This window comes from Ornithodoros turicata, chromosome 4 (assembly GCF_037126465.1).
Source record: "Ornithodoros turicata isolate Travis chromosome 4, ASM3712646v1, whole genome shotgun sequence".
NCBI classification, from domain to species: Eukaryota; Metazoa; Arthropoda; class Arachnida; order Ixodida; family Argasidae; genus Ornithodoros; species Ornithodoros turicata.
The window spans coordinates 5,333,900-5,359,876 of NC_088204.1; the positions used below are offsets into that span (position 1 = coordinate 5,333,900).

A 25,977-nucleotide genomic window follows, 5' to 3' on the forward strand; every position below is an offset into this window, starting at 1 on the left:
GAATACGTATTTTCGAAGCGCGGCAGGGTCTACCACAGACCATTCATTTTTCTTACCAAAGTAATGCAACATAAATGCCTGAGCTATAATACGCGAATACGCGATATTTGCAGGCAGCGGTTTGTATTATGGGTGCATGTTTCGCTACAATTATGTGAAAGAACTCTTGTTAGCAAATCGGTAAAGTAACTGGTATGCTCAAGTGGCATCGGTATTCAGGAGAAAGACGAAGATCTTCCAAGAAGAAAGTCGCTGCCTACAAGGAAGAGTGGTTTCAACAATGTACCTTTTGCTTGCAACCCATCTTGCGCTGAATACTATCGTTTTTGCTGATCTGCTCTTCGACTACCACCCGATAACGGAGGTGAATTCGTTTGTTGCTGATATAGCTCGCAAGCACTCCAACGTCGCGAAGCTTCAGACGCTTGGCCAGACGTGGAAAGGTACTTGCCCTGTGATGTTTGTGACATCAGAGGCGAGCTCGTGATACAGGGCGCGTAAATGTTTTGCAGGCCATCCTATCTGGGTAGTGAGCCTAAGCCTGAAGAGTAAGGAAGACAATTACACTCCAAACGTCTACGTCATCGCGAATATCCACGGAAATAACGTCAGTAATAAGTGCCCGCACAGTATGTATGTATTACAGACGCGATTATCACGCAGGTTGTGACGCGGGAAGTCGCCCTGCACCTCATCTCCTACATGGCGCAGAACCAGAGGAGCGACCCTGACGTTGAGTGGCTGCTAAACAACGCACGTGTCCATGTGGTGCCCGCGGTTAATATAGATGGCTCTGACGCTTCTATTCCGGGAGACTGTATGGGCCTCGTTGGAAGGTACAGATACTGTGCACTCACACGAGCAACATCCCCTCGGAACATTCTAGTGGAAGAAGGGGGAGAAACTGTTCACGGGGCAGAAGTTCCCCCGCGCGTTATGTCGAGCATTCGCACGGTGCCTGAATGTCGAGAGTGGCACAGTGCACACGTAGCAGACGACACCGTCTGCTTTTCCTGTCGTCTGCTACGGAATATCTTGTGGCTGCGCCGCACACGGTTAGCAGTGCAACAGCCCGTGTATTCGCACGAGCGACATCCCCCGGAATACTCTAGCGGACGATGCGCGAAACGTCGTAACTTTCAGCGGTCGGTCAAGTGACCGCGAGCGTTCGAAGTCACGTCTTTTCGTCCTCTCCTAACCATGGACGGCTGTCACAAGATATACCGCAGCAGACGACAGGGCCCATGGTGTCGTCTGCTATGTGTGCAGTACGCCACTTCCGATATTTCGGCTCCGTGTGAACGCTCAAAACAAAACGCGGCGAAACTTCCGCCGTATGACCAGTTCTTTACTTTTTCTTCAACCAGAATATTCCTCGGGGATGTCGCTCGTGTGGATACGCGAGTACTGGATGATTTTATGCACACATGACACGGCGTATTCTTACATTCTGAAGTGAAAACACCAACGGCATCAACTTGAACCAGAACTTCCCCGAAGTGTTCGACAGGACGACCACCAAGACGTACGAACCAGAGACAGCGTCCATCATGAGGCTCGAGCGAGCATTTCCGGGAGTTATCGCCTTGTATCTTTTCGGAGGGTTCCTCGCTGTCATGTACCCTTACGACGACGTGCCTGGATTTCGTAAGCCTTTGCTACCAACGTAGCAGGACAACAAACACTGTCGTGCGCTATAGAGCATGGAGGGATAAAGGTTCCTTTTTTTCCCCTCACAGTAACCCACTCGCCACAGGGCAGCCCTACTCCGGACGACGACGTCTTCAAGCACTTGTCTACGGTCTACGCTTCGACTCACAACACCATGCACCTATCCGAAGTCTGTCCTGGAAAGTCCTACAAGCTGAAACGCGGCATCATCAATGGAGCTAATTTTTCCAAAGTGTCCGGTAACACTCAAGGAATCGCTTCTGAGGCCCCCTGAGAGGCAGCGTTCGGTTTCTGTTACTTTTTTAGGTTCCGTGGCTGATTACAGCTACGCTTATGAAGGCGTCATGGGTCTCAACGTTTACATAGGATGTTGCAAGTACGACTCTGCCAGTACGATACAAAAGTATTTCGAAGACAATAAGACTCCAATATTGAAGACGCTACGCGAGGTTGGGCGAGGTCAGTGTGATCAGACACCTCTTGATTCATTCATGGCTCTAGTACAAAAACGTGTGATGTAACTGTTCAAGGTGTACGGGGCACGATAATGAACCGGAAATCCCATCGTCTCGCTGGAGTCTTGCTTTGCATCCACAACCGCACTAGCGGCTTTAGGACTAATGCAAACGGGGAGTTCTGGAGAATTCTTCTTCCAGGATTTTATACGTTGCTCGTAAGTGATGATGATGATGATTATACCTACCTCGCTGACGCTGTGGACGACGGATTTTCCTTCGATTTTCAGATAAGTGCCGAGGGATACTTGCCTACCTCGGTCGATTTTCAAGTGCAGAAAAAGGAGGTTACGACACTGGAAGTTAAATTGTACACAGGGTATTTCTACGAAGAGTAAACATTTCGACCCAACGTCGTAACGCGTGCATAACTTAGTCCGATAAAGTCGACCAGCATCAAACGGAACATTAGCTCCCCAACGTAATACTCCTGGCAGGAATATTTGACTGCAAAGAAATCCCCTGCAAGTCCACTCTAAATCCAAGTATCTTATCGTTACAGAGCCATGCATGAGTGATAGCAGGAGAACCTCCTCATCAGCTCGCGTGACGTTTCGGTGACGTTCTCGCCAGCATGGTCACGTGTCAGCGGTTCCTCTCCCACCTCCACCTCCTCGCGTATCCTCTGCGGCGCGACGCAAAGGAACGCCCTCTGGTCGTCACAATGACGTCATACTCGCGTCGCGCATATGTCTCTGTGCGCGGGAATTTCAAACCGCGTGGAGCCCAATTAATTATAACGCCGACAATAAATCATTCCGCTCAAGTTGGCGAAAAGTGAGACAGCCAGAAAACAGTACAACATACGAGTCAACAATGTCATATTATTTGTATCGCACTTTACAGACAATGCTGATGCAGAGATGTAAGAATGTATATAGTTACGAATATATGTGGCTATGTACACATCTTATATTAATTTCTTTCACATAATTTGCTTTTAGGGCAAACGGCGATGTCAAGCGACGGACCGTTACGCTTCTTGTGTTAGCAGCGACAAAGCTCTTTAGTTGACTAGCATACATGGGATCGGAAACGGCGGCATTTTGCATTGGTTGCCTCGCGACGCAGCCAAGACAAGCTACACCGCGCTGTTTGTCTGCGCAGAGAAAAGAATGCTCGGGACACCGTATATTACGCAGGCACAGGGTGAAGTCGGACGCTGTAGCCCTGAACCTGCGACATGCAGCAGCTGACAAACAGCTACTGGTAACGTACAGTAAACCCTCGTTACAACGAAATCGCTTTTTCGCCCTGTACACCGACCGAGTGCGAAGCGCGATCTCGAAACTACGGCGTGGTTTCACTGTTATTCGACGGAATACATGAAAAGAGCAAACGCCGGATGTTGAGAGTCTTCCGGAATTCCCTGTCTGGAAAAACGAGAAAACGTCACTCGCTAAGGACCAATGAGGGCACGACCTAGGAAGTGACGTCACGCCGCCGGAGTTTCTGCGGCTGAAGACGCAGATCTAGTAACGTACGCTTCCGGCGAGGGATGGCGACACCGTCGGGATATTGTTTTTGTTTTTTGCTTTCCTCCCGCGCTCTAAGGAAGTGGTGTAATCGGCGCCAGCGTGCGGAACATGCTAGCGAGCGACAAAGCCGTTATTTTCATACGCAGGGATCGGATAAACTGCAGCGATCAGTTCCTAGACTGTTACTGTAGGGAATGACATCATTTTGGCCCAGATACCGTGGCCGTGCGTGCCGAGAGAAGAGATTCTGTTGCATATCCCACAGCAGACTTCCGTCTATTAAAAATTTGACGAACTTTAATTCGCCAAAAATCAGTGGATCGCTTCGGGCCTTCAAAAATGTGCCATTCCCTAAACAAACTCGAGAGGAGCACACCTGTACCTGTTTTGTGTAGAAATTTAGCGAGGTTTACACGAACGCTGTGAACAAAAATTCCCCATAGACTTTCATAAGAAGCGAGTCCGCCCGCCTTAATATGTAAACGCTTTTAGGACGAAAAAAAATTGGCCGATGCCAAACATAGCGGTATTGGTTTCATGGGGGGGTTTGCGTATGCGACCATCCCCTGAAGAGACTGCCAGAGTGCTCACCGCAAAGTTTTGTTTGCTCCCTTAAATACTCCTTTCAAGGCTCACACAGCGCTTCCTTGTGCTCCGAAACCCACATTCCCATCCCGTTGTCTCGGTTATAACGAGGGTTTACTGTAGACGTTGCGTAAGAACCGGAGCGAGTCGGCGTCCTTCTCGCACCTGGTCCACACAGATGTGTCTCCCGTACATTCCTTTCCCCTGGGCACGATTTGTAACACAACAAAGCTGTACAGAGCAAAAACAACGGGGGTGGAAGTAAAAGACTGGTGCTGTACTCGTGTGTGTTTGTGTGCACGTGTATAAAACATTCTTAGTCACTTGAGCGTGGAAGTGCTGTACGGTCGTGTCTCAGTGAGTAATTGAATTGACTGGATTTCAATTCGACCGATTTTTGGTAGAGATAACACACAAGGCACGAGGATGTCACGAACGTGGCAGTGACCGAGGAAGGAGAACAGGGTCCGTCGCGTCCACTCCACTATTGCTCTGAAAACACGCTAGCTTTTCTTTAAAATGTCAGCTAAAATATCACCGTCGGTATATAGCAGACGACGGGTGCACCCGCCAGCCACCAGCGCCGTCTATGAAAATAAAGACGAGCAAAACGGAAGGTATTGTGCTCGGTCAAACCGGTTCGAGAGGATGAGTCGTGAGCTTTGACTCGCGAAGACGTAATCGGATAAGATTTCTGCATCTTACTTTTGAGGCGATAAAGAGCGATATCTTTCGGAGGGGAAGGAAGGGAGGGAGCATGCACAATGGAAGCTTCGACAGTCGTAAACTAATTACAAGAATGGAACAGATTTACGATGATAACTAAAAAAAAAAAACACACATAAAATACACTTTTCACGCTACGAGACTGACTAAAAGGCACACATACAACAGAGTGCAAAAGACCTCTGAAAGTGCAACTTCGAACACAGGAGGAACTGAAAAGTGTCTCTGTCTTCCCTCAGGGGGGAAGGGGGTTTGCCCTTCCCAAAGTGGTACGGTAAGGTACCGTTCTAGACGCTAGAATCCGCATCAAATGTTCTTCCGACGCTCAATACCTAAAGTAGTTTCGGTGTCGAGCAGAGGGCCCAAAAATCAGAGCAACCTGTCTAAGCTATGCATAACATTTGCCCCAGCTGCCTCTATAGAAAGGGAGGTCCGATAAGTTAAATGTAAAGTACAACGACCTCAGTCACGAACCCACTCATGCTAAACGAGACGTTCTCGTAAGTAAGATGGTCTTTTCGCAAAGACACAGTAATGATCATCTGTACATGACTCCTAGCTTCATCTACACGAAGCGTGGCACGCGATCTAGTGGAGACTCCGAGCCGTCGGATCGCCGGTCGCCGTCCGACATTCTGTCGTGGCTGCGGTGAGACACGCCGTTGGGTTCCTCGGCCGAGTCCACCATGGACGAAGATTCAAACTCCTGGTAGAAGGAGGACGAAGAGTTGTGGTCGTTGGCCTGGCTGTTTTCCTCCGTGCTGTACCAATGTTTTTTGAGAGAGACACTTTCACGCAGCGGAGCGTGGTGTCCCCTACAAAGTAGTAGTTTTGACCATTAGCACTGAACGGGTGATGCTTGTAATTGAAGTGGTTAAGAAAAAGAGCGACACTGTGTGTTCATGCCTGTACTCAGAGCTGAACACTTAACATATTTATATTTACAAACACTGTAACACATTACACATTAGTAGAGCCTGAAGTTTTAGGGTGTAACCCGGTTCTACCCCAAATTCGCACCCCGAATTAAAGGTTTCTTCTTTAGGGTGAAACCGAAGTTTTACACGGCAAATTGCCCTCACTGAGACGTTACATCACTATTTGTACCAATCCAGTACAGTTATGATGTAAACCCCCCCCCCCCCCCCGCCCCGCGAGACTAGGGAACACGAAGGGACAGACACAAACACGAATGTGTTCCCTAGTCTCGGGGGGGGGGGGGGGTTTACATCACGCATCATCTTCACCAGCTCGCTTGCTTCCTAGCCATTTTTTCATTGTCAGCCACAGTTAGCTTGAGTAAATGAGCCCGATTTGTCCCCGAATTTGGCATACTGGAAGTTTTTTTACACCCGAATTTGCATGAATTTAGAGCACACGTTTATTTACCCGATTTTGACCCCCTCCAAATTTAGAAAAAAAATATTTCCCGAAAACCTTTGGCTCTACACATTAGCACTTTCACTCCCTCTCCCTCTTATTCTCTCTCTCACCTTTCTGTGCTTCTTCCACCTGTTTGCCATGCACTACATAGCTTACGAATCGCTAGAACACTTACTCATCTGTCTGACGGGCAATCATACCTGTCACAGACAGTTTTTTTTTTTCATTAAAAGCGTGCGTGGAGTTTTACTTCAGGTTATTTGCATGTGTGGGTAAAGGTCTTACTTAAATCACGTTATAAAAAGCCTAAAACACACAAATCGTGAGGCCTAAAGCACCACAAAATTCCCTTGGTCAATATTCTCTGAGACTCATTAGAACGGTGAGCAGACAAAGCGGTCAAGGCAGCTAACCTGAGTGAAGAGGTGCCAGAGCCGATGAGAGTAGAAGCCGGCGCAGCATTAGACCAATGATATAGGGAGCTTCGTCCTGACCCTCCACCCATTGTAAAGGGGGATACGTAGCGTCCGACAGCTTCCCCAACGGGGTCCCTTGTATCTGTTAATGGCAAAGCCAGACGGATTTACCAAGGAGGCACACACACACACACAATCAGCATTTTCTTTTTATCACTAAAGTTTCAAAGGTACTATAAAATAACTCGATCTTGGAACAAGCAACAGAGTTTTCCATTTACCCCTGAGTAAAGCGGAAGGCAGGGACGTTGCAGCCATGGCTTCACAGCCAGAGAGTTGGGGCTCGCTCGAAGTCCGTGCTGAAGAAAGAAGCCTTGCCACCGCGGGGGACACCACCTTGGGACTGGACGTCTGTGAAGCCCGCAGTTCCTCCAAGCTGGAGCTCGTAGATGGAGCCTCGAAAAACTGTCGGCGAAGCTCCGCAACGTTGGTCGGTTTCGATCCCTGCTGGGCGTTCGCCGTCTGCTAGGAGCGACGCGTCCAATCATTACAAGGAGGCCAATGGGTAAGAAGCTGCTACAGCAATATTATGCTTCTTTGCAATCTACCTTTTGAGCAGATAGGGTGATGGAAGCAATCGAAGTGAAGTCGTCGTCGTCGTCTTGGCTCGAAGGGACTTCCATAGACCTCTCCCGTGGACTGTGGCTTCCCCCGGAGCCTCCCCTTCGGGGCGGAGGAACCGGGGGAAACTCGTGCTCCAGGTGGGAGGTGCACCCGAGGAAGCTACGCGGAGAATGTGCGTCTCGTCCCTCTGAATGTGTGTCTTCTTCGAACATTTCTGCGTGCCATTTGTCTACGAGTAATGAATGGGTGCATCTTCGACTCTTCCGTAATTGTAGACGCTACACGGGCAACGTTTCTTTGTACCGTAATCTCACGCGTACTAGTCGTGGCTTACGCGCGGTTATCTATTTTCCTCGCGAGCGCTCTGCGGCTTATCTCGCGACTGTTTTTCTCATATGCTGGTTTTAACAAACGGGCCGACAGTGTCTCTGGAACAGCACCCCGCCCTGCCAAAGCACGAACCGTGCGTAACAGGGGCACGTCCACATTCGAGTAGACTGACCTTCCTGGTGCCTTCCCTCAAGCAGTTTTAACGAAAGTGACGAAAGTGGTGACAGTGGTTCGGGTCTTCTGGAAGGCTACGGATCCGTCGATCCATGAAAAACACCCAACAAGAGCACAATCCGATCTTGGTAGAGCACTAGATGGACCACAGGGTTTATGGCCTTTCTATGGCCTCCTTTGTCGCACAAATCAGTGGCCTCGTGTTGCCCGCGGCTTACCTGGCCGAAAATTTTCGAAATGTTCCTAAAAACGGGTCCTGCGGCTTATACGCGTGAAATTACGGTAGTTGCACTACATACAGGCATCTACTCACCCGACGATCGACCGATGTCGTCCAAATTAAGCCGTTCGAGGTCGTCCGCGATACCGTGACTGACGGGAGAGCTCCCCCCCGTGAGACGTTCGTCCCAGTCGTCGCTCGTCTGACTGGCAGCCGAGACCGTACGACTCAGGGGACTGCCGCTCTTGCTGTCCAAGAGTCGTGAGGGACCTGAGTGACACGGTAACTCTCGATTAAACATAATCGAGAGGGCGTGAGAAGCGGCGTGTCGAGAAGGCAACTCACTGGTGGCGAGTCCCAGTGAACCGGATCGCCTCGACACCCCTTCCATCATGCCAGATGCGTCGTCTGTTTCAGACCCAAAGATCTGGTCGGCGTACGTGATGAGGAGCTCGATTACCCTCGTCTGATGGACGGTGTCCACGAGCGAACTCAGCGAGGCACTGCCCTCACTGAAACGGAAAAAAAAGTATTCTAACCTCATTACCTCACAAAATATAAACACATTATATATATATAGGGAGTGACTTCTTCGGGTTAAATGCCTTTCGCAGATTCAGGGGGGGGGGGGGGGGGCAAAAATCGGGCGCTATTTTTAAATCTGTAACTCGGGGAGAAATCAGGCGATGATAGTGCCTTCGGGTGTTATAAGGTGTTATCGGGCGATTTTGTTTCTCCTCTCGTCTATTAAGTCCTTTCATAATCTCTCTTTCTTTTTTTTTTTGCGGGATCGTGACCTTCCAGCGGTAATCCCCGAAGGCATGCACAGTGTTGACACACATGGGTGTATTGCTGGGAACATTAAGTGACCCATTCTCAAATGAGTTACACGTGGTGACCTTCGCTCGTCTTCAGTGGAAACGCCACTTGAGGATTTCATAGTGACTGGAATTCGGGGAGAAATCGGGTTCAACCCGAATTGGTCGGAGGTCAGTTCGGGGGGGGGGGAATAACCGGGCAGAATCGGGGTTTAACCCGAAAAAGTCACTCCCCAATTATATGCAAACATATATAACACATAAAATCGGTCTCCTAAATGCGCTTTAGTGCCCCTTGTAAGCCTCGCCGTGTGACCCGTTCTCTACTTGTTTACTTGCCTGGTGCGTAAGAGCGTGGGTCCAAAGACAATACCCAAATTGGACGCCGGCATGTTATTAAGGGCGGAATGATCGGCCACACGTCGCAGATGTTGAAGAAGGTAGGACAGGGTGCGTTGGTGCACTGAAGGCAATGCCCTCACGGCTCTCTTGAGCGCACCCAGCAGGGCACCCTCATCGCCCTCTCGGCCAGGGAGGTGTTCCTGCAATGCATCCCAACACACGCTTCAGCCTTGGGCCCATCTTTAATCTTTTCCTCACTTTTGCGATGCTGATAAAGTCGGGGTAGAGCTTGTACGTGAGCAACGGTTCAGGCAGTTGTCTTAAGTAGAGCTTCAGCACATTGGCAACAACGTTGGGATGCACATCCGCGAGGTCGACGAGGTCGGCTCCGTTCTCGAAGCACTGGCACAGCTTTTCCACCTTGGACTTGACTCCCGACACACGGTAGATACCCTGAGCAAAAATTTCCCAGGAAGCCTTCAAGAAGGGCCTCCTGTGCTGCTGCATTGGAGCTGGTAAGGTACATACTTTGACCATGTAGCCACGCCTGTCAATCTCATCGATGCACTTGCGAACGATAAAGGGCACGTCTTGGTTGGCTTCGTCCGTGTGGTCGGTTAGGTCAACGCCAAAAGTGGTCATCTTCCGCGGGAGCCTCTTGTGACCGCACTGGATAGCGAGTGTTTCTAAACACTTCTTATGTGATGACAGCCCACACTGTAAAAAGAGATTTTAGTGTTCAATGTGGCGCTCCAGTCCCCGAGAGCTGGAATAAGGTACAAGATCTCCAGGACTTTCCAAGTTACAAATTACAGTCGAGCCCGTTTATAACGATATTGATGGGAACGCGAAATACGATGGACGTATCAAAGTATCGTTATATACGTGAACTTTCACGAAATCACTGGTTGGGATCTTGTCAACGAAGTAGAAGGTCGCAGAATATGCACTTTTGTTGAGAACACAAAAGTATTTTATCTCGCTCTAGGTTGATGCAGCTTTGCGCCAAAAGCCGACATCGTCCGTCGTTGTCAATGAAAAAATAGAATACATTGCTTCTCGATTTTCACGCGCTTTACTGGCTGCCAGGATAATTCTGATTGCTATACACGAGCAAACGCTTCCATGCCGATCGTTATATCGACGTCTTGTTTATACGTACCGTAATTTCACGCGTATTAGCCGCGGCTTATGCGCGATTTTTTTTTTCTCGCGCTCGCGCTCTGCGGCTTATCCACCAGTGCGGCTTATCTGATGATTATTTTTTCCTGGTATTTTCCACATACGTCGGTTTTAACGAAAGGGCAGACAGTGTTTCTGGAACAGCAGTGCCCTGCCGATGCAGGAACAGTGCGTAACAGGAACGGGTCCCACATTCGAGTAGATTGATCTTTTTGGTGCATTCCGCAAAGCAACTTTAACGAAAGTGGTGACAGTGATTCGCGTCTTCTGGAAGATCACTCACGCATCAGTTCCACGAAAAACGCCCAACAAGGACACAAACCTCCTTTGTTGTACACTATGCCGACCCCGGGGTATGGACCGCAGGGTTTATGGTCTCGTTTGTCACACAAATCAGTCGTCCCGTATTGCCCGCGGCTTATCTGCGAGTGCGGCTTATCTGCCAGAAAATTTTCAAAACATTCCTAAAAACGCGTCCTGCGGCTTATCTGCAGTGCGGCTTATCTGCCAGAAAATTTTCAAAACATTCCTAAAAACGTGTCCTGCGGCTTATCTGCCAGAAAATTCTCAAAACATTCCTAAAAACGCGTCCTGCGGCTTATCTGCCAGAAAATTGTCGAAACATTCCTAAAAACGCGTCCTGCGGCTTATCTGCGGTGCGGCTTATACGCGTGAAATTACGGTACTTCAATCAATGAGCTCCCGGGAATCTGCAATTTGATCGCACCATCGGAGTTACCGTTATATCGAAGATCGTACAAACGGGCTCGGCTATAACCTACCTCCAAACACTCCACTCCCTGGAAGTAGACGTAGGAGTCGCATTCTCGACACCGAGACGGAGTCCGGAGTTTCCGAAAGGAATGGGTTTCGGCAGCTCGGGATAAGCACATCTTACGGCACAACCCCAATCCGCTGTCTGTTGGTAGCAACGTTAAGTCAAAAGAGTGTTGACAGCCACAAACATGTTGTCTCAAACCCACCATTGTCGTGGTCAGTGTCGAGCTCGTCTCCGGAGGACACTGTCAGCAAAGTCCGCGTGGGAATCTGTGGACTAGCGGTCGGACTGGTGTCCACGGACTTGTTGCTGGGACAGCTGCTGTCGGAGTCGCTGCCGCCTCCGGTGTGCTTCTCCTGAACATGCTCCCTCCGTTTGCCTGTGACGTGTACGTCAAAGATAGTACGTCGTGTAAGATGCTTCAAATTAATCAAATTCGTTGCATGGTCAGTGACTGAAACAGTTAGTGGGATACAGGTCATCTTGGCCCAATATTGGCTGAATATTGCCAATACTGGCTGAATATTGGCAATACTGGCTGGATATTGGCAATGCTGGCGCAGTATTGGACCAGTACTGCCAATATTTGGCCTAAAATATTATGCTGCGTGGGTAATGACGTCACGCTACTAATTCTGTAACAACAGTTAGTGGGTTGATGTTGGTGATAGTTGAAGTTGCATTAACTCACTTCTAGCATCCAGCCTGGATTCACCAGATGCATGGTTGAATGAGTCGTCGACATTCTCTGTCCCGTCATTGTACCGTCTGTCTCTCTCGGATCTGTAAATAAAGCATATGAAAAAATCCAGGATACAAGTGCAACAACCAATGTAGTTGGAACACACGAAAGGTAATATTATCAGGTGGTTTTGTACCTCGCATCGGTGGCGTAAGGCTCAAAGGTGAACAACTGGGGTCTGCCAGCCTCTTCGCGGGACAACGGGATGGGTATGCGCTTTATGTATTCCATGTATTGAGAGCCGGGTTCGTACAGACGACTGCTCTCGCACAATGTTTGAAACTGAAATATTGTTAAAGTGAAGATATTGGGATCAACGGTCATAACTGCGATAAAGTGTATGGTATGTGCTCTGTTCTGTATTCAAACGAAGAAGACAAAGGCAAGTAAGGTTACCTGCACCGGAGACGGTGCAGAGACGGTATGTTGAAGCTGGAAGTAGGCCACGGTGACCGCTTTCATGGTTTGGTCACACTGACAGATCAGTTCTCGCACCTGCTGAAGCACTTCTGCCTGTGATGGTAACGTAGTGAAAATGACACTGCATCATTTGTCACTAAAGCAAACAAGTCTGCAATATCACCTTCCAAACAGATTGGAATGAATGCAAGGACACTACACAGTCCTTCAGCAGGTTTGAACACAATTATCTAGCACAACCTATCTGCAGTTTAAGAAAATGCCTAGGCTAGAGGCTATACTAAAACAGTACTGTCTAGTTATATATACCCAAGCAGCATGGCATCTTGGCTCAATATTGGCAATACTGGCTGAATATTTGCAATACTGGCTGAATATTTGCAATACTGGCCCAATACTGGCTGAATATTGGCAATATTGAATGAATATTTACAATACTGGTCCAATATCGACTGAATATTGGCAATACTGGTCCAATATCGGCTGAATATTGGCAATACTGGACCAATATTGGCTGAATATTGGCAATACTGGCTGAATATTGGTAATACTGGCCCAATATTGTGCCAGTACTGCCAATATTTGGCCTATATATTATGCTGCATGGGTAATGATGTCACGCTACTAATTCTGCAACAAGTACCTTGACTCGCTCAAGCGCTAGTAGCCTCTCGTTGGCTTCAACCACGCAGGCCTTGTAAGTTGTCTCCGCATCTCGTGCTCGCTGAAGGGCGTCGTCTTCTAGTCTCCGCTTGCGTTCACTACGCCCCGTACCGTCGGTCCCTTCGTGGGCCTCCGCTCTCTGCGCTGATTCTTTGGCTTTGTCGTGTTCCTGTTGTCTCTGAATGTACAGCGCTCGAGCCTTGCGGACGTTAGTCTCGCACTCTTGCTGTGAAACAGTATCGGAGACCAAGTTTAGCAGAAACTCTCTGCACAAAGTGCGCCATGCATATACAACTCTTGCCCATCAATATTTTGATAAAGTTAAATTTAATTTGTTCATCGCTGGGTTTGTGAACCCATCTACCATGGAAGTGATGCACTGTGATCACCATGACCACCACATGTTTCGCTGAACTATGGGTGTCTCACTGGACACGAGGCTTCCATCCAACCACAGCTGTTAACGTGTGTACAACGCCATTTAGATGCAGAAAGCCTGGCTAATGCCTCCTTTCATTCCTTAACTCAGTCACCAGCTTAAGTTCTAATAAGAGATTACAGTTCTTGGATGAGAGTATTCACCCTGTATTGCGATCACCAGATGACCAGGTGGCCACCGGTACATATACCACTGTTGGTTGTTAGCAAAGTAGGACCCTTGCGAGACTACTTCCAACATGCTATACCTTCCAGATTGCTGGAACACTGACACTTACCATTTTCTTCAGCTCCCTCTGCCACATTTCCTTGAGCTGTTTGCGCATCTTCTCGTGCTCATTCCTCCTTGCACTCAGGGGCTGGAAGAGGTGGAATGACGCCCCAATATTATTTTCGAGACACGTGGTCACTGTCGCTGGTTTGACTGTACCTCAACAAATTTGTGATCGTGCAAGAGGGTGCAGTTTGACAAGCAGTTGTTGGCATTGTCCAGGTCCTGATCTATTGCAGTGCAGTAGATGGACTGGAACGGTAGGAAGCTCTGAAAAGGAAACGGGGACGCGCTTCCTATTAAAAGTGGCCTAATACAATTTTTATCCTATTTTCCTTTGGTGTTCATGTGAAAATAATGTGGTACTGGGTGTGGCTAGGTTGAACGTTAAACGTATTTAGAGCCTCGTGTTTTGGAGTTAAACCCACAAAAAACTCGTTTTTGCTCCCCCCCCCCTTTTTTTCTGATTTGCATTGACATCATTCCGGGTAGAATAGACATGTGCGCCGACGGTAATTTTCGGTGCGCCGACGGTAATTTTCGGTACGCCGACGGTAATTTTCGATACGCCGACGCCGTTTCCAAACCGGCGCGCCGAGGGCCCCTTCGCACCTGTTTTCGGACGCGAAAACGCGTATTGCAGACCTCTAGCAGGTCGGGTTTGCTTTTGTCTCCTTGTAACGACTTCGGGGACTATTCAAATTTAACGCCGCCAGCTTTACCACCGCCGCCGCCGCCGGTGGGCATGACGCCGCCGCCGATCAAAGTTCCATCGGCGCACAGGACTCGCCAAAAGCGCGCATGGACCGACACCAAATACTTCACGCATGATCCTTCCTCTTACCGTCCCGCATGCTGTTGTTGTTGTTTTTTTTTTGCGTTTTTAATTTTTATCCCCCCCCCCAAAAAAAAACCTACAATATCACCCAATTTTGCGCTGTGTTACAGTTTCTTAGCTGTAGTGTTTTCTTTTCTTTTTTTGCCATCTTTTGCGGATGATTTAATCGCCGACTTGGCTGCGTCGCATCGTACACACGTTCACTATGTACCGATAACGACATATTCGTGCTACAACTCAATCGGCGACCGCGTCGGATTCATTTTCGGTAAACTCTCAAACCTGGTGCGATATATTTTTATCGCGAGAAATATATCAACCGATAAGACGAATTATATTCGCCAGCCGCGTTCAAATTCAAACCGATAAGGCGCAGGTGCGATGCAGCCGCTTATAACGATCTCGCTTAAGACGATCCCGCTCGTGGTGAACTCGCTTATAACGAACCTGCTTAATACGACGTAAGCAACGAGAACTGGAGTTCGATTCCTGGCGTCAGCACCTCTTTTCCCAGGGTTGTTTGAATTCCTTAACACGAACGGCTGTCCACTCTTACGTTGTCAATTCACGCGAAACTCAGGTCCTTCGAATTGTCGGCGGACGCTGTCACAACACACGAAAGGAAACAAAAACAAGAAAATAATAATTTAGAAGCACTCTTACCTCTTCTTTCAAAACAGGCCGCATGGTTTGAGCGAGTTTCAGGAGATTCCTTGCATGCTCGGCCTCTGCGCAACGATAGCACACTTTAGTTGTAAAAACCGCACTCGACCACGGAGCTAGAGAGACAACCTGCTAACGTGCGCTGGCTTTGGCTATAGAGATGCGAGGCCTCGGAGAAAAACGAAGATATCGGAAGAAAACGGTCTATTGCCGTCTTTCTTTTTTTTTTTTTTTCCTCAGCGTCGGAAAAATTGCCCAACTTTCAATCCCGAAAATAAAAAATACAACGCTGAGGCACAATATAGTGCATAGAAGCATAATAAATGCATATGTAATGAATAAATATGCGATTGCTAGTTCTAATCAAGCCTTGCGCTGATGGTTACATTACCTAGCGAAATTGACATTGTGTAAGCAAAGCAAATAATATCTATATTCATAATTTATATTACATTATCATTTGTTTTTTAATGTTGGCTAAGAAATGAATGTCGTACAAAAGTGAAAATTTCGTGTGTTTTTTTCCCCCAATTTGTCCGAAAACATTTTTTTCAGCAGTTTAAAATTTCCGGCAATTCTGCGTGGAAATTATCTAACTCTGGCTGATGTGAAACTAAGAAAACACCGAATTACTCACCTAAATTGGCTCTTTTCTCCACGTACGTCATAACATCCTTGGCGTACTTGGACCACACTTTGGCACGCTTCAGGGACAGTTCCACACCTTCGCTTATCCTCATCAGCCTGCTGTCCACTTGTTGACCCGTCAATGCAGACGACTCTAAAGTACGACTTATTCTTTTCACATCTATGTGCATACACATAATATCAGATTCTCGACAAAACGTGCACTCACCGTACATTCGACTGAGCCCATCGGAATCCTTATCGGGCGACAGCAAGTTATCGCAACTCTGGAATATCACGGAAATCAGACACGCTCCATAATAGTGTTACGGAGCAGCAGAAATATGAAGAAACGTACCCTCGTTTTACTGACGGCATTTATGGAGGTATCCAAATCTCCCATCAAGTATTCGGACACTCTAAATAAAAACAGAGAAGTTCCAGAATGTAAACAAATGGCGGGACTGAAGTGTCGTCTGCTTAAACACGTCTGCTACATTAACGGGAAAAGCAGAAACGTAATAAGCCTCGCATATAGCCAATCGTAATGATTGGCTATGCGAGGCTTATTACGTTTCTCGTTGCGTTTAGGTGTTATTTCTCTCGCTGCGTAATGGAGCAAGAGAAATAAATAAAAAGTAATACTGATGAAAGTGATGGCACAAGTCACGGTGTCGTCTGCTTGAATCATCAGCGAACGAAAACACGAAGCACAACCATCTTTCCGCGAGGAGGTCATGCGGCGCTTCCCGAAGTGAAAAAACAAAAGATACATATAAACACACAAAAAAAAATACACACAAAAAAAGATACAAAAGAATAAAGGTCTAGACTGTCGTCTGCAAATCACCCGACGCCTCACCTGCCAACGAGACTTTTCAAGAACGCCGCTGCCGCTACAGAGTAGTGGCACGTCATCGCTCGACAACCCGTCTCATTTTCAAGTTCGACACTCACACGGGCGACGAAACATCCAACATTTTGAAGTCACGACCGTACACACACAACATGCGGTCATTCGCTTCCGGGTTTGATTATCAACACTTCCGGCTTCATCAAAACGAAGTCAGCCTCACGCGATCGACATCCGTATGGACCAGCGACCGTCACCTCGACCACACAAAGTGACACAGTTGCACGGGCCACGTATTCCTCTTTTTGGTAGAGATCGGGCGGTATTTTGCTACGTCACAAAAGAAATAAAACGGTAATCCTGCAACAACATTTCCCAGTGTCCATGCCTCGAAGCTTCACGGAAAACTCTTAACTGAAGGTACAGCACTTCAGCGAGCCAGCGAAAAGTCACAAACATCCTTATAAAGTAGCGGATGGTACGCTTCGAGGTCCGTAAGGACATAGGAAGCACTTCATGGCACTGCATCCCTCTCACGACAAATCCGCATCCAATCCGCAGGTGAAGACAACAGTACGATCTTCACAAGTCGAAGCGCGAACATCTCGTCACACGAAACAGCACAGCAGAAGACACTCAAAAACTCAGCACGTCAAAACCACTCAAAACGCAACCATGTCACAACTGCCCGACAGGCGTCAAAGACATTCCAACTCTTCCGTCGCGACACAAATGACAACACCCGCTTGCCCATCCAAAGCAAGCCGTGATGGCCATTTGTCACAACATCACTTCTAACTCGTCAAGAACCTTCAGCACGCAGACAATACAGCATCTCTTAAAAGGAGCCAAGCCTCCGGTCAAGGCGGCGACGGTCTTTTGAGTTCGCCAAGGCCAGAGTTGGACGCCTATCCAGTTACACCCCCGTCCGGGCCTGTTGACACATACCGCGAATGGAAATGTTCGCCCAAGAGTCTCTGCGATCCTCGAAGCCACTGACGTGTGACTTGGAACATGCATATTCCGGGGAAGGCTGTTACGGCTGGTGATGTGGTGGTGTACGGGTCTGGAGATCGCATCCATCCGGCCTTAGTATATTGTGTAAAATTGGCGGGCCTGATTGTCCTTAATCGCGAGACGAGATGGATTGCGTAAGGAGGGGCCCTTCTGGAATGTCGTGCTTTCATCGGGTGACGGAATGGGTTGACGCCGAAGGGAGGGGTACGATGGGCGAGGGAGTCTTTTAAGGCGGTCCATGTTGCTCGTGCTGTGGCGGCTTGTTGCTTACAACGAGACTCGTCGGAAATCAAAATTTTCTTCTTCGTTTTCTTTCTGCTTTTTCCCAGTGTTTCGTACAGTAAACGCGTAACCAGGATGCGCGAGGTGCCGTTCACTGTTCTGGCACAATGGAACTATGTACAGTCAAACTCCTTTACAACGAAACTCAGGGGACAGCAAAAAAATTCGTAGTAAAGGTATTTTTGTTTAAAAAGGATGTCCATTATTGGACCTATAGGGCTCCAGCGGGACCGCAAAAAAATTTGGTGTAGTGGTATTTTCGTTAAAAAGGTGTTCGCTATAAAGGAGTTTGACTGTATTACAAATAGTGAGAAACAAACTCGGAGTGAAAAGTTGGGCTAGCTGGCTGCCGTTATACGTACTGAACAGAGAACGGAAACACGAAAGCTTTCTGAGCTTGTCCGGCGTTGATTTCCTGAGATGGCCATGATTATGAGCGAACCCCCAGATTACTTTTGCTCACTCGAGAGCTTTTTTAGGTGCGTCGAAATCCCGGCACACTGCGCACCGCATTTTACGTCTTTCGCGGACGATGAGGTCAAAGCCGTCCCAAAGCCAGCCTACATGAAGCCCCCCTCCCAGTAGACGCTGTGTGTACAAGCAAGTAGCTCATATGCCGTTCCGAGCTCAATATTCTCGTTTTATTGTTCAACCATGCTCGGAACCTGTCGTGCGGCGCCCCCTCTCGCGAAGGCGCAAGGGGCGGCTGCCCCTCTCGCCCCCTCCCCAATCGAAACGACTCTGGAAGAAGTGTCTAATCGCGTGGTTCAAGCGACTTGCTCCAAAGCGACAAATTGCTGGTGCGTACCCGGCCAGTTCCGACCCCGCCACCTCGTGTTCACTAACCGCGGAAGGTAACGTTATCTTACTGACGTCAGCTGTGACGTCACATGTTTGTAAAGTTTTGGTCATGGTCTGTGGTTAAGCAGAACTAAAAGAAGAAACCCGACAGTGGACGACCAAGCATGGGAACGATTAGGTAAGTGTCATCGTCAATTTTCCCATAGTTTCACACTGCTCTTGGGAGTCTGCGCTGACGGCTACACTCTAAGAAGAAAAAAAAAGTAATTAAAGTCCCTTTGGGACTATAGATGCACAGAAGTTTAGGGACTGTGTGCAGTATACTTCAAGTTCAGGAGAGTAATTGCAGTCTATGGTGAACTAGAAGCTATAGTTCCTCCTCCATTTACTCTTTTTTTTTCACACACGTAACATGAAAAACGGTTAGGAGCAACTAAGATTTATTTGAACAAGAACTTTCGTGCAAGAGACTGCACTTCTTCAGGTTCAGAACCTGAAGAAGTACAGTCTCTTGCACGAACATGTTTTTGTGTTTTTCATGTTACGTGTGTGATTCCCTCTTCGCGGGCTCCTTGACAGTGTTTCTCTTTTTTTCCCCTTTTCGACGTATGTTTTTTTTTTTTTCTTAGAGTGTATAATGAACAAAAATGTAAAACTGGAATTTAAAAAAAAAATTGTTTCCATACCGACTGCTGAAAGCCAGGGCCAGCTGGTCGATCGCTTCGAAGAACTCTAGACTCTCAGACTTTTCCTCCGAGCCATAGCTGTGTCCTTTCACGTGTTGGATGAGCGTCCCTGCCGCCATGAGAAGCTCCGTCGACTGGATGGGAGGGTATTTTTCCAGGATGGAGCGCAGGATACGCAGGACTTCGCCCAAGCGCTCGTGGGCCGCCACCCGCATCGTCTCTTGTTTCTCTGCGCACCAATGGTAGAAAGAGAAAAATAAAAAGAGCGTTAAAAACTACTCTAACAACGCTAACGCTCTGCAACAAAAATGAAGTCACTTTAAAAAAATAATAATAATAATAAGCTTTATATCGAGATGATGAATGGGGGAGTTTCGTCGCCAGGGGGCGATACTCTAGCCCATTGCTGATGGTGATGTGGGGAATGAAATAATGAGCCCCTTCACAATAAGGGTCGAAGTGCTATTGTGTCCAAAAAGGTCAAAAGAGCTTTGAGGGCAGAGCGTTAGTGGGCTGCGCGAGCGGATGCTTTTCATGTAGGGCACAAAGCTAAGTCGGAACGACTGTGATCTGCTGTTCGAAAGCTTTTCTTTCTGCTCAGTTTCCGAACAAAGAAGTTTTCGGTTTGTAACCTCTTCCTTTTGTAAAACGTGAATTCCCGTTTACAGTAAAGAATAGCACGTCAGAATACAGCAGCAGCACCCAAGTCTCAAATCCGTATGTTTCCTCATGCGCATATGTAGCTGGTCGCTCTACCTAGCGGACTAAAAAAAAAAGAAGAATATACGGAACTAAACGAGCATTATTCCCGAAGTTCCAGAGCAACCCTTTCACAACCCTCTAATATGTACAGAATATAGTACATATATATATATATATACACTTGAAACACACACGCAGAGACAATATAAAAATTGGCTGCATCCTATCCTGATCCACTCCTCTCAGTGCCCTACCCCTCCCCCATTATACCTTCTCACTCTACCCTCTCCACAACTGTTACGGACGTACCTACATGGCTCTCGACGTTGGGCACTATGAAGTTATCCCTTTAATAACGTTTGAACACACTGTCCTCCCTCTCAACAACAGTGCGCCCATTTCCTCTCTCTCTCTCTCTCTCTCCCACTCTTTCTTAACATATGCCTGTACTATCCCACTAATCGACTATAGGCCCTCAGAGTGACGTCATTAATATGACGTTATAGCTCTTAGCCATCGCGGACCTAACCGCGGGTTTCCCCGCCACAACACCCTCCTCCCAAGACCACCAGAGGGAGCTGTCACCGAAACAGAAACTATACAAAACCAGACGCAGCACTGTATAAGGTACAAACGAGACAAATTAAGCCCCACCTCGCCTGCTACCAATGGATCGGCGCCGTCGGCACAAACCGCCGCAATGCCAGATTTAGAAAGCGGTCTTATCGTGTCACGTGACACCATCTTCGATATTCCTCTACAGCTCATGATGAAAGAAGCGATCGAACTTAATCACTTCCTCCACTGACAAAAAAGGAACACGATGAGGTCACATAGCGCCGCACGGCGGAACATTTCCTGCCGTTTTCGTCATACAACCTGAGATGCAATTTTTTTATTTATTTATTTATTTTATTTATTTTTCTTCTGGATGAGGAAAGGACATCACGAGGAGGAAGAGAGAAGAGGCGCTAAATTTAGAATTGAAAAAAGTAATAATAATAATAATAATAATAATGAAAGGTGTGAAAACGGGATGCAATTATGCCGGAAGGCCATTATAAAGTCGATTATAAAGTGGCGTATATATGCGCAGGCTACCTTGTGGACAGAGTGCAACTAATAAAAGCCGGGACATGAACAGACCACGGTTAGTTTTCGTTTCGCTGTAATGGTGAATAGGTACAAACAGCAACAACAACGACACTATTGTCGTGATTCCCTGGTGTTGGCCGCAATTTGTTTAGTAGAAGGAAAACAACCTCTTAAAAGAGGCCACTGACATGTCGAACAGAATTTATAGAGTACAGGGGGATCTGAAATTATTATTATCTGGGCGTGGTCTATAATTATTCAAACGGGAAACAGCTAATTAACCTGCATGCGGTATATGAAAAAGAGCGCTACTGCGACTTCAAGAGGCACGCCTGTCGTCCAACATTTGCGGTGCAACTCTTTCGATCGCAGCCACAATTCCCTTATCGAGAGGGTTGCAGCAGCCTTGTCAACGCAACGTCCTTTATGTTTCTCGATATGTGCCGGCTTCCCGAGCGATCCAGAGCCGCGGTTCCAGGATTCGAACCCGTGTCACATCCCAATTTTGGCACGGAAGGAGCTAACCACTCGGTCGCAGTTGTCAGCCACAGGAAGAAATCAAGCGCTGCGAGGAAGAGAGAGCAGCGCCACCGCCGACCCAGCGCCCTGGGAAGTGCGGTGGAGTAGCAAGCCAGCATGTTTAGGCTGACCTCTCCACAATCACGTAACCAATACGGGAGGAGTTTTTCACAATTTCGAAGGACCTTTTTCACACCTGCTTATGCGCATGCGCTGTGACCTTGTGCGGAAGATAAGGTTCAGGTTCAGGTTATCTCCGTGTTCAATAGATGGCGCTGGATGGGGACGACAGGAACGAAACGTTACGAACGAAAACTCGTGTCGCAAAATATACAGATGTCACGGGTAAAACATGCGGTATATGTGGACAAGAAGAGGAGACCGCGGAGCATGTCATATTGGCATACGAAGGTATTCGGCCGACGCATGGTGATGTGACCTTCTGGAAAGCAGTGATGGCCACTAACTACCTCTACAGTAGTTTAACTATAACTACTAACTACTTTGTGATTGAGTAGTTTAACTAGTAGTTCAACTACTTTTCAGGGGAGTAGTTAAAACTACTTTTTTAACTACTGCAATGTAGTTTAACTACATTTATAACTACTTAACGTTGTCCACCAACACCAATCCCTTGTAGTGTTCTTGGACACCTAAATATGAATCACAAGCAATAATAAACTTTGGCTCAAGCCATTGCTACGATCGTCAAATACAAAGCTTGCGGTGGGATTCTTTCTGTGCCTATACGCGATAAACTAAGTTGCAGAATTCACAGCAAATGAGGCTTCACTAGACAAGCATTAAAAGTGAAGATTTAGTACACATGCACGACACAATTGCTGTGCACCTCCGTTCTCACCAAACAAGTAGCTCAAGGTAAAAGTCGGAAGCACAATCGTGCCGTAAAGCTTGCGGCAAAATTAGAAGTAGTTGGCGCCTTCAGTAACCTAACTACTGTAGTTAACTACTTAAAATATTAGTTTAACTAGTAGTTGCCACTACATTTCTGCAAGTAGTTGATAACTACTTTTTAACTACAATCAGGTAGTTTAACTAGTAGTTTAACTACATGTAGTTAACTACTGGCCATCACTGCTGGAAAGCACGGGGTTTCCGAAACGATAGGGGCGTAGTTAACTTTAAAAGAGTACAAAATACAAAAGACCGACTAAATGATTGGCCGCATAGGAATAATGTAGTTATTTCCAATGCAAACACCGGCAGTGTGAATAGTTCTGATCATCTGAAGTAATTTCAATCTCGGTAATGTGTCAATAGACCTCTACCCGAGAAACGTCATTATGACGTTTGTAGACAGACTGAAACCGAAACAAATCGGAATGAGAAATGGCTGCGTTCCACGAATGGGCTGTTGTTCGTTGCCTTCTATTGCAAGAAAAGTAGGACCGAAGGTTGCGTCCCTTTCAGGGGCCATCGTAATCCCCCCCAAGACCGTGGCCTTGTTCGCCCCTAGCTTCCAGCGTACTTCAACTCTACCAAATTGGTGGCGCTGTCGAACACTATGACGTCATGTGTTTACAAACAGGGAGGTCTATTCTAGGCTAGGTGGTGCAAGCTGCCGCCCGTTCCAAAGGGAAAAGCCACAGTATCCATCCATCCATCCAGGAGTGGGGACCAGCGGGGACACCGGGCGAACTCGTCGGCCCCACTCCAGAACCCGTTTATGCTAACCATATGGGTTTGTTTTTGGCGCGCGCCAAGGGTGGTTCGCTGGAGAGCCACTAGGATACGATGTGAAATGTGAAAAAGGTCTATTGCTTCCAGCACACGAGTGTGGGTGGACTCACCTCACGTGGAAATCTACTCCCAATTGTTATTATTATTGTTATTATTACAATGTCAATTTTCGCATTTCGTAAGCAGTTTCGTTTTGTCGCTCCCGCTTTGGCAATAGACGACCCTCTGTTTACAAACATGTGACGTCACGAGAAGACCGGTTCGAGGTTATATTTTTCTGTGGTGGGCAAGCGGGAAAAACGCGCCGGCTGATAGACTGATAAAGCTGATACTGCCCACCAGCATGCTTTGCGCAGCTGCGTTACGTAATCAATGACGTAGGGGCTCAGGTGGCCTATAGACGACCTGCACCACTACGTCATTGATTATGTTTCACCGCTGCGCAAAGCATGCTGGTGGGCTCTATCAACCTTATCAGCCTTTTCGGCCTATCGGCCGACGCGTTTTCCCCGCTTCTTGCCCACCACAGCAAAATATAACCTCGAACCGGTCTTCTCGTTACGTCACATGTTTGTAAACAGACCCAAGCAGCACAATGTACTGAAACTCGAGTGCAATAGGGGTGGACGGTATGTCTCTTATCAATGTTCTTCAGTTTCACGAGTCTGTTCAAGGCCTTCCACCTACCCGTCCACCCCTATTGCACTCGACTTTCGGTACATTGTGCTGCTTGGGGAGGGTCGTCTATATTGTGGGCCCCATGGAATCCCCGATAATACTAATCTAGAATCGCCCTGTACGTATCGGAGACAACGTTATCACGTAATCTGGCTTCGATTATACTGTCTTGCGGGGCCTTTCGGTGGTTATCTGACACGATATGCAAAGCGGCAAATGAGGGAACCCGTAAATTAAAAAAAAAAGAAAAAAAAAGAAACCGGGCAAGTACACGTAGTTACAGTTCATTCGTGCAAAAAGAAAAATAATTAATAAACCTATCGGTATATCCTCACGTCGTCTTGTACTCGGCGGCCTTATATACTTGTATATTATACAAGTATTTCTCGCCTACGTGCGACGGTATACATAAGTTTTCAAATGCGTGACTTTGCGTGCGCTATACAATCGTCGCACAACCTTCAACTTTCCGATTAGAATATAGCCGCGCACATTTCCAAAACCAGTTGCGCACGCAAAGACGAATACGAAACAAAGACGAGAAAGTCCGAGAAAAGCAGAGGCGGCCGACGAAAAGGTGCGATCCTTTTCCTCTCGAATAAAAGAAGAAGACCTTCCGACGGCCACCGCGACGCATCGGAGGCTTTGCGGAGGCTTCACAGGTGGGAAGATCTGGGTCAAGTGCGGGGGATGATAGGCGACACAATGAAATCGTGTCTCGCGGAGAAAACGTCTGCACGCCCACACACTTTTACCTTCAATAGAAAGGATTGAGGCCCAGCTCGACACGATGGCGACAAGGTTTCCTGGGTTGAATATCTCGTGAATCCTTTAACGGATTTTGCTTGTAGGGTTTATTCATTGACGTCACCTCACCGCCATACTGTATAGGTCCCTCGAAGTTATTTACCCGCATTCGTACGCTGGTATATGCTTTGTGGAATGACTCTTACCGTCGAAAACGTGGAAATTACTTGGATATATGCTACAAATCACAGGGCGCAACAATTTCGAAACGCCAAATATATATGGCGGCCGACGGCGGAACATATGCTTGCTAGCGACAGTGGCGGTCTCCTACGAATGACGTCATGTGAATAAACCCTATTGCTTACTGTACAATGGCAGTCAGATGTCATCGGACACCGATCTCGAATATGTATCAGGAAGTGTTCTCAGCTTTTAATAACCTAAAAAAAAAACAGCAACTGCTGCGACAAAGATGGGTTTCAGGTTCGCTCCTCTCTTTACTCACATTATTAACATAATACTACAGACTGGGGTATTCCCCACAGATAAGTGTTTTGCGAAAGTTATCGTTATACACACAAGGTGGTGACCGAAACATCCTTAACAATTACAGACCTATTTCGATATTGACCACCTTTTCAAAAGGTCTTGAGAAATTTATACATCATCGGCCCTCTTCCTGTTTCAAACAAAATAGTTTGCTATATCGGATTCTCAATTTGGCTTCAGAGAACAGCGTTCAACTCAACTTGCCCTCCTTGCCCAAAAAGAATTTCTCTTCGAGAACAAAACTCATCATACTATAGGAGGATTACTCTAAAGCCTTTGACTTAATAAATGGTCGCGTGCTCCTCCGTAAACTCCAACATTACGCTGTTCGCGGCGTTCCACTAAAACTAATACGCATTTACCTTCAACGTCGCAATCAATTTGTTGACATACATGGCGATTGTTCAAACGTACTCCATAATATCGTCTGGCGTACCGCA

The 25,977-nt window shown here is 47.4% G+C and overlaps 2 protein-coding genes across 7 annotated transcripts in view; one reads left to right on the plus strand and one right to left on the minus strand.

Annotated features, from left to right (window-relative positions):
• Positions 1-114: 114 nt before the first annotated feature.
• Positions 115-2,538, plus strand: LOC135390796 (carboxypeptidase M-like). Its single transcript, XM_064620704.1, has 8 exons — positions 115-443; positions 513-607; positions 664-836; positions 1,457-1,647; positions 1,740-1,910; positions 1,978-2,130; positions 2,202-2,344; positions 2,417-2,538. The coding sequence occupies exons 1-8, from the start codon at positions 281-283 to the stop codon at positions 2,522-2,524; spliced, it is 1,197 nt and encodes a 398-aa protein (XP_064476774.1). The 5' UTR covers positions 115-280; the 3' UTR covers positions 2,525-2,538.
• Positions 2,539-2,990: 452 nt separating this feature from the next.
• Positions 2,991-25,977, minus strand: part of LOC135390797 (rho GTPase-activating protein 45-like) — a 47,096-nt gene continuing 24,109 nt past the window's right edge. For 4 of the 6 annotated variants that reach the window (XM_064620708.1, XM_064620709.1, XM_064620705.1 and 1 more), the window contains 22 exons: positions 19,544-19,772; positions 16,263-16,323; positions 16,134-16,191; positions 15,915-16,058; positions 15,278-15,342; positions 13,936-14,046; positions 13,784-13,864; positions 13,048-13,293; positions 12,381-12,497; positions 12,121-12,266; positions 11,934-12,025; positions 11,448-11,621; positions 11,247-11,383; positions 9,811-9,999; positions 9,541-9,735; positions 9,280-9,482; positions 8,468-8,634; positions 8,216-8,392; positions 7,383-7,627; positions 7,056-7,299; positions 6,772-6,916; positions 2,991-5,790 (listed from right to left, as the gene is read on the minus strand). In XM_064620708.1, coding sequence (XP_064476778.1) covers positions 5,541-5,790; positions 6,772-6,916; positions 7,056-7,299; positions 7,383-7,627; positions 8,216-8,392; positions 8,468-8,634; positions 9,280-9,482; positions 9,541-9,735; positions 9,811-9,999; positions 11,247-11,383; positions 11,448-11,621; positions 11,934-12,025; positions 12,121-12,266; positions 12,381-12,497; positions 13,048-13,293; positions 13,784-13,864; positions 13,936-14,046; positions 15,278-15,342; positions 15,915-16,058; positions 16,134-16,191; positions 16,263-16,323; positions 19,544-19,772 — 3,476 coding nt within the window. In that variant the 3' untranslated portion in view covers positions 2,991-5,540. The remainder of the gene's footprint in view (positions 5,791-6,771; positions 6,917-7,055; positions 7,300-7,382; positions 7,628-8,215; positions 8,393-8,467; positions 8,635-9,279; positions 9,483-9,540; positions 9,736-9,810; positions 10,000-11,246; positions 11,384-11,447; positions 11,622-11,933; positions 12,026-12,120; positions 12,267-12,380; positions 12,498-13,047; positions 13,294-13,783; positions 13,865-13,935; positions 14,047-15,277; positions 15,343-15,914; positions 16,059-16,133; positions 16,192-16,262; positions 16,324-19,543; positions 19,773-25,977) is intronic. The other 2 variants (XM_064620707.1, XM_064620706.1) reach the window with 2 other exon arrangements.